The sequence below is a fragment of the Sus scrofa genome, chromosome 15 (genome assembly GCF_054392235.1).
Source record: "Sus scrofa isolate SSC_HxYL_T2T_F1_AM1 chromosome 15, Sscrofa_HxYL_maternal_Yorkshire_Landrace_v2.0, whole genome shotgun sequence".
Taxonomy (NCBI): Eukaryota; Metazoa; Chordata; class Mammalia; order Artiodactyla; family Suidae; genus Sus; species Sus scrofa.
The window spans coordinates 14,698,029-14,710,407 of record NC_139397.1 but is presented as its reverse complement, the minus strand read 5'-3'; the positions used below and the strand labels follow the sequence as shown (position 1 = coordinate 14,710,407).

At 41.3% G+C, this 12,379-nt stretch overlaps 1 protein-coding gene across 50 annotated transcripts in view; it reads right to left on the bottom strand.

Annotated features, from left to right (window-relative positions):
- NEB (nebulin) overlaps nucleotides 1-12,379 on the bottom strand; it is a 216,065-nt gene that overhangs the window by 68,720 nt on the left and 134,966 nt on the right. For all 50 annotated transcript variants that reach the window (XM_084998589.1, XM_084998593.1, XM_084998592.1 and 47 more), the window contains exons 92-104: nucleotides 10,290-10,394; nucleotides 9,878-10,189; nucleotides 8,332-8,436; nucleotides 7,388-7,486; nucleotides 7,091-7,192; nucleotides 6,858-6,965; nucleotides 6,079-6,390; nucleotides 4,670-4,774; nucleotides 4,459-4,563; nucleotides 3,725-3,832; nucleotides 2,825-2,932; nucleotides 2,365-2,478; nucleotides 1,473-1,670 (exon numbers count right to left, since the gene is read on the bottom strand). In XM_084998589.1, the coding sequence (XP_084854715.1) occupies nucleotides 1,473-1,670; nucleotides 2,365-2,478; nucleotides 2,825-2,932; nucleotides 3,725-3,832; nucleotides 4,459-4,563; nucleotides 4,670-4,774; nucleotides 6,079-6,390; nucleotides 6,858-6,965; nucleotides 7,091-7,192; nucleotides 7,388-7,486; nucleotides 8,332-8,436; nucleotides 9,878-10,189; nucleotides 10,290-10,394 (1,881 nt within the window). The remainder of the gene's footprint in view (nucleotides 1-1,472; nucleotides 1,671-2,364; nucleotides 2,479-2,824; nucleotides 2,933-3,724; nucleotides 3,833-4,458; nucleotides 4,564-4,669; nucleotides 4,775-6,078; nucleotides 6,391-6,857; nucleotides 6,966-7,090; nucleotides 7,193-7,387; nucleotides 7,487-8,331; nucleotides 8,437-9,877; nucleotides 10,190-10,289; nucleotides 10,395-12,379) is intronic.

Sequence of the window (12,379 nt, the reverse complement as noted above, 5' to 3'; positions counted from 1 at the left end):
TTAGCACTCAGCATTCACAGGGTGGGTTTCTCAATAGTTCATCACTTTTGTACAAAGGCAGTTTTGGTGCTGATATTGTACAGAACCTTCATTGGAACCCCAAGGACAGAGGTCACGTGTGTCACATGGTCACTCTTGCAGCAGAATGGTCTGTCATTTTTCTTTCTTTCTTTCTTTTTTTTTTTTCTCCTGATTTATAGCGGAGATTTTCAGAAAATTTCTTTTCAGGTAGAAGCCAATTTACACCGACTAACACTCTGTGACACTATTCCTTGCCCTATAAACAATGAACAAACATGGGTATTTTCCAGAGATTTATGACACAAGGGCAAAATCTTTTGGGGGTGATTGTGATTTTCAGGGATTGGGGAAATATTCATGGAAGTTATTTATTCTATCTGAATTTCCAATCAGTTAATCAAGGCTGAGAGTGACACTGAAGAATACTGATTCGAGAGACACAAATTAAAGTCATGATGTCATTTTAAAGGATACCTTTAAGAGGATCACATAAAAACATTTATGCCTATATATATTTTTAATCCCAGAAAATAAAACCAAATGACTACCAAAACAAAACAAAACAAAAAAATGCCCTGGCCTAAAGAAGTTTACAAGGAGAACAGCAGCTAAGATTCAGTCTGATGTTAAACATATTAAATATTTATGCTGTATATTAGATTCCAGTTATTTATTTATTTATATATTTATTTATTTTTGTCTTTTTTTTTTTTTTTTTTTGTCTTTTTGTCTTTTGTCGTTGTTGTTTGTTGTTGTTGTTGTTGCTATCTCTTGGGCCGCTTCCGCGGCATATGGAGGTTCCCAGGCTACGGGTTGAATCGGAGCTGAAGCCACCGGCCTACGCCAGAGCCACAGCAACGCGGGATCCGAGCCGCGTCTGCAACCTACACCACAGCTCACGGCAACGCCGGATCGTTAACCCACTGAGCAAGGGCAGGGACCGAACCCGCGACCTCATGGTTCCTAGTCGGATTGGTTAACCACTGCGCCACGACGGGAACTCCTAGATTCCAGTTATAAGTGATATCATATGGTATTTGTCTTTGTCTTTCTGGCCTGATGGGAGGGGGAGGGAGTGGGAGGGATCGGGAGCTTGGGCTTATCAGACACAACTTAGAATAGATTTACAAGGAGATCCTGCTGAATAGCATTGAGAACTTTGTCTAGATACTCATGTTGCAACAGAACAAAGGGTGGGGGAAAAACTGTAATTGTAATGTATACATGTAAGGATAACCTGACCCCCTTGCTGTACAGTGGGAAAAAAAAAAAAAATTAACATAGGTGTTTCATGGCTCCAAGGGGATTCTTTCATCAAAAATGGTTACTCAAGCTACTTTGTACCGAAAAGCAACAGGGTTTAGGAACACAGGGACAACTGGAGCCTGGGGATCCCTGGCAGGGCTGGGTGAAGCCTGTCATTTAGCCAAGTTGCAGAAAGGCCGTCATACATCACTCAAGATCTCCTGAGCGTTTCTGGCCCGAATGACATTGGGTTCTTCCGGAAGAGAGGTCCACTGGTGGAAGTAATGCCGGTATTCCAGGTCGCTGAGGATGTACTGGCACCTTTTAGCCAGCACATGATTCATCATGTCATTGGGAATATGAACATTTGCTTTGGTGTCCTCATAGTGTCTTCTGTAGTTCAACTGAAGAATAATGTATTTTCGAAGACAAAAACAAGAGAGAATTAAATGTAAATCATTCTGATCAAATCTCTCTTAGAGCCTAATTTCCAATACAGATCAATACCTTTATAATAGACTAAGGTTAAAAAAATAATACTTTAATATATTGTCCTTATTTTTTGTCTTTTTTTTTTTCCTTAGGGCCGCATCCATGGCATATGGAGATTCCGAGGCTAAGGGTCCAATAGGAGGTGCAACCACTGGCCTACACCACAGCCACAGCAACACACTTAGCCCACTTAACCCTTAACCCACTGAGCGAGGCCAGGGGTCGAACCTGCATCCTCCTGGATACTAATTGGGTTCGTCAACCACTGGGCCACGACCAGAACTCCATATTCTTCTTTTAAAAAAATTCCTATCCTTTTGTAACATAGGGTAAAGAGTGACTGTGTTTCCCCCTTTCCCCCTGAATTTTTCTAAATTCAGAGCCCCTCCTGTGTTTGGTAGTGTAGGCAGGAGGGAAAGGGTGAAAACTCATAGCCATCAAAGGCACATAAGGCTGACTTGCAGGATGGAAGGAAAATCTTAAGACGGGCTCATTCCTCACTATCCCATGCCCCAGCTAATCTTGAACCAAAGAGTAGATCATAAAGAGGCAGACTACGAGTACACTCAAGTGTGCAAATCCTCTGTTAAAGTGAACTTTGCTTACCACACTCCTCATCTTTTGGAAATCCAGACAGTGAACCACATTAGGGAACTCGCTGATTTCTTTTCCAGCCAGGTAGTGACCCTTCTGCTTCTCATAGGTCTCTTTGTACTTAAGCTGTAAAGTAGGTACAACATTGAGAATCACTGGGATTTTCTTTTTTCTTTTTGTCTTCTTAGGGCCACACCTGCAGTATATGGAGGGTCCCAGGCTACGGTTCAAATCGGAGCTGCAGCCACTGGCCTACGCCACAGCCACAGCCATGCCAGATCTGAGCCACGTCTGCAACCTACACCACAGCTCATGACAACACTGGATTCTTACCCCCCTGGGTGAGGCCAGGGATCCAACCCACATCCTCATGGATACTAGTCAGATTCGTTTTCCTACTGGGATTTTCTAACCAGCCTTTTGCTCCATGATAAAGATCCTCAAACCTTTGAGAGGATAAAGTCCTACTGACCTCACTGTTCACAAAGTCGGCGTGCTTGGCTCCAACAATGGGAATATAGCGTTCATCCAAGGTATAGCCGTAGGCCTTGGTACCTTCCCAAGCCCCTTTATACAGTATCTAGGACAAAGATGTGTATCAACAAATGCTTGCGTTCAACTTCTTTCAGACATCACTCAGAAGAAAGTGGCAAAATCGGGGTAAAATATTTACATGTAAAGGCAAGGCTTAAACCTTCATTATCAGCTATTAGTATGCTACCTAAGGATAGGGCGCAATCTTTGGGCTTGTTGCAAATTAAATTTATCAACTCAGAGGTATTTTACAACAAGTTTACATTTACAATTCTAATAAAAGTGAAAACAAATTTGCACACAGGGAGAGAGTCACCAAAGTCTGCTTCCCATTGGGCACACACACACATACGCTCCAAACACATCACACAAGATTAGACGAATCAGAATCCGGAGGGCAAGTCCTCCATGTGTTGGCTGGGGATATCGGATGACTAAAGAGAGACCAGCCTTTCCGCTCTTCTCTCTGTTGGTGGTTACTCAGTCCTGTGTGTACCTAGAGCTGGGATAGCACTTGCTGCGTTATTATTTACCTCATCATTTGAATGTCTGTCCCTCTCAATTGTAGGGGCTCTTAAAGGGTCTTTAAGACCCTTGAGCTTTTACTCTTCAGCGCCTCCCACAGTGCCGGGCACATCACAGGGGCTCAAAAATGCCAGCTAAATAAATACTACTTGCCCTGACTAATGCTGCTTCTAAAAAAACACAAGACTAAATACAACAAAAATAATAGCTCTCCTTTTAAGTTCAATTATTCACAAAATCAATCAAGAATATGAATACTGACAAGAGCTTAAAATTAGGAACTGGATTGTGTGTCACATAAAACAGAACTTACGGTACTGTAGAGTTTTCCCATGTCTTTGGAGTGGGTGATATATGGAGTATCTGGAGAAAATATGTACTTGCCCTTTAATAACTTATTAAATGTTTCTTTATATTTTACCTGGGAGAGAAAACAAAACAAAATCTTTGATTATTCTAAGTAGATATTTAAAGTTTCACAAGATCTACCTAGGGAGATAGTAATTAATCTGCATTTAGAGATTACCAAACTGGTTAAATTTCATTATATGATATATAATTTGTAGTCTAATATAATGGAAGATTTTGGACAATAATTTAGATATTATCTAAAAGTGGGTACAGAATTCCACCTACTAGTGACATTTCCCACAAAGATTTCCTTATAATTTACTCCCCATTTTCTTTCCTTTTTTTTTTTCTTCTTTTTACGGCAATACCTGTGGCATGTGGAAGTTCCCAGGCTAGGGGTCTAATTGGAGCTGCAGCTTCTGGCCTATGCCACAGCCATGGCAACACCAGATCCAGGCTGCATCTGTGACCTATACCACAGCTTGCAGCATTGCTGGATCCTTATCCCACTGAATGAGGCCAGGGATCAAACCTGCATCCTCACAGAGACAACATCAGGTCCTTAACCCACTAAGCCATAATGGGAATTCCTCCCCATTTTCTTATAAGCAGTTGTCTGGAGTTAAGCAAGTCTGTCCAATGATAGACAACTAACTCCCCAGTCTGTGTACCTCACTATACACAAAGTAAACTTACGTCACTTTGATTGACTGAGTTAATCTTGGCCAAAACAACCGCAGGAGGATCCACCACACTTGTAAAGTTAGGATAGTTGGCAAGAGCATCTTTTTTATATTTTATCTGTAAAGAAATAGAGACTGTTAGGACAGGTGTCCCTACAGGGTACCTATCCCCACACGGCAGGTAAGGAGACCAGCTTTACCTAAGAAGCATAGGCTTTGTGTACCTGATTCACCATTTCCTGGTTCCTGGTCACCCTCACATGGTCCACAGAATCCAGGGGGATCCAACCAATGCCTCGGAGCCACTCCAGGTCAGCTTTGTAGACATTCTGAGAGGAGGACAGGAGACACAAGGCAGGTGTAAATTACCCAGACACAGGATGACAGACAGCAGATTAGAAATAATTTTTTTTCAGAAGCTCTGAGGCAGTCTCTGCAGTGCTATTGTTTCATTGATTCAGTCATGATTTTACCTGTACACCTGAGCAATATTTCTTGAGACTGTTCCTAAGAATGAGGAACTATACAAGGTGATTTGAGGAATATGGATTCAAGAGGGTGTCTGAGTACAGAGAGAAGTCATTTACAAAGTGGACAGTGGGAAGCACTGAGTGCAACGCCACTCCAATGCTGTGGGAGCTTCACTTGTGAGCGTAAGAAAAGGTTTTACCAAGGAAGTTAGAGGTGGACTTGGTGTAGTCGTGTAGAAATATGTGGGGCATGAAGACTAAGTACAGGAAAACATACAAGTAAACACATACGTATCAGAGGGTAGGGGGAGGCATGTCTCCCCTCCCCCCACTGTCTGGATTCTCTCGGGCCACCCCATACCAAAAGAAGGGGAGCTGCTAATCTGATCCACGATGACCATCCTGCTGCAGCAACTGGTGAGCTGGATGTCCAAGTTCAATACCTATGCTACAGGCAGTCTTTGACTTCCTGTTTGCCTTTGGAGAATGCCTAGAAGACCCAGGCAGGGTTAGCTCCTTGGCACACCTGAACATGATATGGATGCACTGTGTTTCCATTCCCTACAGACCACTGGTGACAGGTAGAGATCCTGATTCAGGCTTCACAGGAGGTGGCCTGAGATATATTCTCTACTCCAGCTTTACAAACCTCTGCATGAGGGATTCTGGGCCCTCAGGCAGCTCATCAGTACTTTGTGTCTTCTTTGCTTTGATTGCTTGCAAGCAACTCCTTCATAAATACCTTGAAGAAGTGAGACTTGGCAAAACAAGAGGAGGCATGCCCAGGTCTTTGATGATATTACTAATTAATCTTGCCAAGATCCCAGCTTAATCCTAACTCCCACCCAAGCCAATTATTATTTTAAATCAGTTGATAATTTTCCATGCAAATGTGAGGAGCTGTTGATGGCAGAGATGGTACAAAAGCAGCAGATTTTTAAAAAATTCAACTGAAGTTGTTTAGAAATGCACAGCCAGTAGGCAAAGCAGTCCATCACAGCTCCTAACCTTTCTCTACTTCCTTTCTAGCCTCAGTTCCCGTCTGGGAGCAAATTAAATAGTTCAAGTTCCAAGTTTCAGTGACTGGTGGTTTCAGGATGCTGCTTATGATTCTCAGAGTAGACCATACATTTCTAGATAATTAAGAAACAAAAATCACTTACATCGCTCTGCAGGTCGTAGGCCTTCCTTGCCTGAATAACATCATTTTGGTCAGGGTGACATGTCCATTGATGCAGGTAGTTGCGGTAATCAATATCACTGACCAGGATCTGCCCCTCCTTGGCTGCCACCACCGACACCATATCAGGAGGTATATTTATTTTGGCCTTTGTTTTATGATAGTGCTCTTTGTATAGTCTGTCATTCTGAATCTGGCCTGCGTGCTCAAACCAAACCAGCTTAGGGTCATCTCTCATCGTTGGAACACCAACGTAATGACCTTTCTGCTTGACGTGGTCAGCTTTGTATTTCAGCTGGTGGGAAGAGGAACAGAGCTTCCATCAGCTTTTACAGCCACACAAAACAAAAGGGGCTTGAAATATTGGCAAATTCTGTCCCCTAGTTTTGTTACCCCCCCAAGAATAAATATCAAAAAACATGGAAATAGACAGATATGAACAACTATCCATTTTAAACTAAATAAAATACTTATTTTATATTTCTGGTAATATTTTATTTGAAGGCCTAGAGTTTTTAGAGAAGCAGGGAACAGAAGAAAAAATAAAGAATGCAGACAATAGTTTTTCAAGAAGCCAAGAAGAAAAAGAAGATGAAGAATGCCAAAAGTCCATGGGGAAAGGACCAGAAATTATTCTGACGTGCCCCAGCCCGGCCAGGTCTGCCAGCCCACAAGGAACACTCCACCATGCCTTAGCACAACTGGGCTCCTGTGTGGGCAAGGTCCAGATTTGCAAAGTGCATTCAGATCAGAATACATTACCTCGCTCTGAACATCACTAGAGTGATGGGCATGAACAAACGGCACAGCATCTGGAGGCAAAATGTAACCAGTGGCTTTTTGTTTCTCCCAGCTTTCCTTGTAGAGATACTAGAAGACAGAGAGCCACGACAACGGGTTATACCGAGGGGTCAGAATGGAGGGGTGAGTCTCCTATGGTTATATTATGGTCCTCTGCCCACACACAGTATCACGTATCCAGGTAAAATCCATACCTGGTCCAGTATCCGGGCTGCCTCCTGGGCAGCGTGCAGCTGAGGGGTTTCTGTGAGGGTGTACTTTGATTTGGTGTCGTTCCAATCTTTCCGATATTTAATCTAGAAACGAGAGGCAAGCAGGTAAGTTCCTCGATGTTAAGAAAACAACGTTGTCCAAGCAAACGCTAGCATCAGTCATCTCAGTGATGACAACTGATGCCTCAGACAAAAACTTCACGCTGAGTGTAAAGCAGTGTGAAAGCTTTAGAAATCGCATCGTCCCAACTGGGCAATTTTAGAAAGATATGTACTTACATCATTTAGGATTTCACCGCTCTGTTTCGCTGTCACATAATCAACTCTGTCATCCACAGGGGTAAAGTTGAGAGTTTCTATTTTCGTGCGATATTTTTTCTGCGGGAAAGAAAATAACTTTGAGACAGTTGTAGTCTCTGGTCCTGTATGAGCTGAGAAAGATACACTGCATTTCAGGACTTTTCTCACTAGAAGCAGAGAATGTCATATTTCAACAATACCCTCTTGGCAACTTGGTTTTCTTCTTAGCATTTTTAAGCATTTTATTTATTTTTTTATTTTAGTATTATTTTTTTGTCTTTTGTCTTTTCTAGGGCCACACCTTCGGCATACGGAGGTTCCAGGCTAGGGGTCTAATCGGAGCTGTAGACACCAGCCAACACCAGAGCCACAGCAACACAGGATCTGAGCCACATCTTCGGCCAACACCACAGCTCACTGCAACGCCAGATCCTTAACCCACTGAGCAAGGCCAGGGATCGAACCCGCAACCTCATGGTTCCTAGTTGGATTCATTAACCACTGCGCCATGACGGGAATTCCCTAAGCATTTTATTTTTAACAAATGGGTTGACTTCTTATACCTTCCACCGATTTTAAAGCAGCAGGTTTGCTTAGCTCCCAAAGTCATGTAATGTATCATTATGTGTACTTAATGCATTTTTTTCTGTTGGATCAACTTCTCTCAGGTGTATTGCTATTGTTGACAAAAGAGGCTCTCCATTTACACAATTCCAAGCATTATTAAGTAAGCTATATATTATGGGTGTGGTCCCATGCTGTGATAGGGACAGTACGGGATATTTTGAAAAATGTACATCTGGCTTAAGTGACAGCCATTAAAACTTAAAATTGCTAATAGGGCATGACTGCGTTTTGGCTAACGTATTTTTGTTCAGTCTCGTGGGAAATATGCTGAATGGCAGGATAAGGTCTTAGAATACCTCACTGAAGATATCCGCAGCATGTTTGGCATGATTGACAGAAACAGAATCACTTGGCATCCACCCAATCCCACGCAACCATTCCAAGTCGGCCTTGTAAATAGCCTGTGAAAATAAGAGCAGGAGGAAGTTGGCGACTCTGGTCATGTTTATTCCATCCATTGGTCGGATGGAGAGATTCAATTTAAGAATGACATACTGGAGCAGGAGGAACATTAAATAAGTAAATTAACCATGAGGCCAGGTGGTATGACAAACTGGGGCCATATTTTCTACTTCAAGAGGGTTAGCCTCAATTCAACTCCAGGTTATTGTTGCTAAGGGGTAATACATGTCCAGAACTGCATCTTCTACTTTTTTCAATAAAAACAGGAAACCCTAGGTTTGCATACAAAATTCCCTGACTTAAAAACCTTGGCAAACTAACTCAAAATTTTAAATACTGTGTCAGTTAAAAAAGCATTATCTATGCCTCCATTCTTTCCATGGACTGCCAATATTTTATTTATGATTTAAACCTCTGTTGCTAACTTAAACTCTATAGCAATAATATTTTCACAATAGTTGTCTTTAACCTGATATAATTAAGAACTATATACACACTACCACTTGTGTTTTGTTTTTGTTTTGTTTTGTTTTTGTCTTTTTGTTTTTTCTAGGCCTGCACCCAGTATATGGAGGTTCCCAGGTTAGGGGTCTAATCAGAGCTGTAGCCTCTGGCCTACATCAGAGCCACAGCACCTCAGGATCCAAGCTGTGTCTACAGCCTACACCACAGCTCATGGCAATGCCAGATCCTTAACCCACTGAACAAGTTCAGGGATCGAACCTGCAACCTCATGGTTCCTAGTCAGATTCGTTAACCACTGAACCACTCCTTTTTTTCCTTTTTGTGTCTCCACCTGTGGCACAAGGAAGTTCCTAGGCTAGGGGTCAAATCTGAGCTACAGCTGCAGCCTATGCCACAGCCACAGCAACACTGGATTTGAGCTACATCTCCAACCTATACTTCAGCTTGTGGATCCTTAACCCACTGAGTGAGGCCAGGGATCGAACCCACATCCTCAAGGACACTATATCAGATTCTTAACTTTCTGAGCCACAATGGGAACTCCACCACTTATTTCTTGATACAAAATCTGATCCTTCATGGCTCTGGTGATTTTGATACTATACTATAAGGTCTAACCAACACCAAATTCTTGGCTGTATAAAGACATGAAGGGATTGGGAGCTTGGGGTTAACGGACACAAACTATTGCTCTTGGAATGGACTAACAATGAGATCCTGCTGTGTAGCACTGAGAACTATGTCTAGATACTTACAACGCAGCACATTGCGAGAAAAAATTATGTATACATGTATGTGTAACTGGGTCCCCATGCTGTACAGTGGGAAAAAAAAGTGTTGGGGGAAATAACAATAAAAAATAAATTAAAAAATAAAAAAGACATGAAGTGATGATGCGAGGTTTTAACAACATAAACTTTCTGGAAGTCACAAGGACATGACAGAAGAGCTCAGGCTAAAATGCAGGGCACTCACATCGCTTTGCAGATCGTAGGCTTTCCTGGCCTGAATCACGTCATGCTGGTCAGGCAGGCATGTCCATTGGTGCAGGTAATTGCGGTAATCAATGTCGCTGACCAGAGCCTGGCAGTTTTTGGAATGCGTGATGGAAAGCATGTCCGCAGGGCTCTGGAACTTAGACTTCCATTTGGCCCAGTGCAGCCGGTACTCCCTTTCATTCTGAATCTTGCCAGCTATGAGGGCCCAGCGGATCTTGTTGTCATCCCTGGCTGTGAGGGTCCCCACGTAGTGTCCTTTCTGCTTCTCATGGTCAAGCTTGTATTTATACTGGAGATGGAGAAACAAGACAGATGGGTCACAGTAGGGCTCTCGATGCACCTCGGGCATTGGTTTGAAAAACTGAGGCGTTAGATGAGGCCACACTTACGTCACTGGCAATCTCCCTGGAGGCCTTGGCAGCCTGGATGGGGATAGCATCCAGCCGAACATCACAGCTCATCTTCATCTCATCCCAACCTTCACGGTAAATTTTCTGAAGAGGAGGAAAAATAGGGTTATCATTCCAGATTCACACCTACTAACCACTCCAAGGGTTCAAGTAGAATTAGTATCACAGGGGTATGGTTCTGACGTCTCAGAGCCAATTTAAAAAAAGAGAATAGGGGAGAGAATAGTTCTGTACCATTGAACACGTGTACAAAATCATGTTTGGAATCCAAAAATCTGAGCTTGACAAGAATTTTTTTTTTTTGAATTATAACATCAATGTAGTTGCTCATGGTTTAGGTATTATTACTACTTATATAGGTGTATTCACAGCATGGGGATACATTTAAATTCAGATATTAATGGGCCACTATTGAATTTAATTTCTTTAATTCAATAATTCTGTTTAATTCTCTAATTCAATTCAGTTTTGTAATCTTCAGGATTATAAACTTTACATTTGTGGGTTTTTTTCTTTCTATATGGTTTCTTAGGTCTTCTAATACTATTGATAATGCCAATTGTTTGGGAATGTTAAATCATCTTACTGAGGCACCACTGAATATAATGGCCATTTTCTAAGTATAGCACCTTTTTGCGTATAAATAGATATCCAATGAAGTGGTGGGTGATTTACAGAAAATTTGCTAAATATATGTTCACATTTAAGTGGATACATTCTGTACTGATAATGTACTGATAAATTAAATATATATAATTTAAATATATATCTCACACCTATCACACTAAGGGAGATTGAACAGGGCAGAAAGAAGAAATGAATTTCAATTACTGATAGTTTCATAGCTTTTGTATATTTGAAAAATGAGTGCTTAGATAAATTTTGTCCTTGTAATATGGACAAGTTTTGAATGGATTTTCATTCAAGTTTTTGTATGAATTTTGAGTAGGCCTATTTTAACATTTGACTTGTTTTCTGTAGCAAAAAGTGTTCCCCACATTTAAATATAGTACATTAGAGAATATTTAATGCAAATGTATAACCATGTTTTTATTTTTTGTTTTATTACATATATTGTTATGCAATTTTTTTATTATGTAATATTTTTATGTGGTTATGTGTGTGTGTGTGTGTATCCTTCTTCTCAGGCCAGACTTGTTCTACACACAGGAGAATCCCTGTGATCCACGAAAGTGGTCCCTTTCTTGAACTTGCTTAAACTGTGTAGTTAGCTATGTAACTTATTTCTCTCATTTATTTAAAAAAATTTTTATTACTCAATGAATTTAGTACATTTATAGTTGTACAATGATCATCACAATCCAATTTTATAGGATTTCCATCCCACAACCCCAGTGCATCCCCCCCACCCCCCGAACTGTCTCCTTTGGAAACCATAAGTTTTGCAAAGTCCCGTGAGTCAGTATCTGTTCTGCAAAGTTTGTTCTGTCCTTTCTGTCCTTTTTTGCAGGTGCCCTGAGGTTTTGACATAAGAGTCTCTCTCTATATATGAGATTGTTTTAAGTTGTTGGCCTCTTAATTGCAAGTGCATCTCCAGTTTCCTGCATTTGTACCCACCTCGTCTCATGATTTCTGATTTTGGTGGCATAATTGTGCATGGATGATTTCGTATCTTTACAGTATATATACCTTTACTGGCGAGCCTTGTCATTTGCGGTATTTTTGTTTCCTGTTGTGGGCTTTTCTTTTCTGCCTAGAGAAGTTCCTTTAGTAGTTGTTGTAAAGCTGGTTTATTGTTGCTGAATTCTCTTAGCTTTTGATTTCTCCTTCAACTCTAAATGAGAGCCTTACTGGGCAAAGTAATCTTGGTTGGAGGTTTTCTCCTTTCATCATGTTAAGTATATCATGCCACTCCTTTCTGGACTGCAGAGTTTCTGCTGAAAAATCTGCTGATAGCCTTATCGGGGTTCCCGTGTATGTTATTTGTTTATTTTCCCTAGCTGCTTTCAAGATTTTCTCTTTGTCTTTAATTTTGGTCAGTTTGATTAATACGTATCTTGGGGTGTTCCTCCTTGGGTTTATTTTATATGGTACTCGTTGCACTTCCT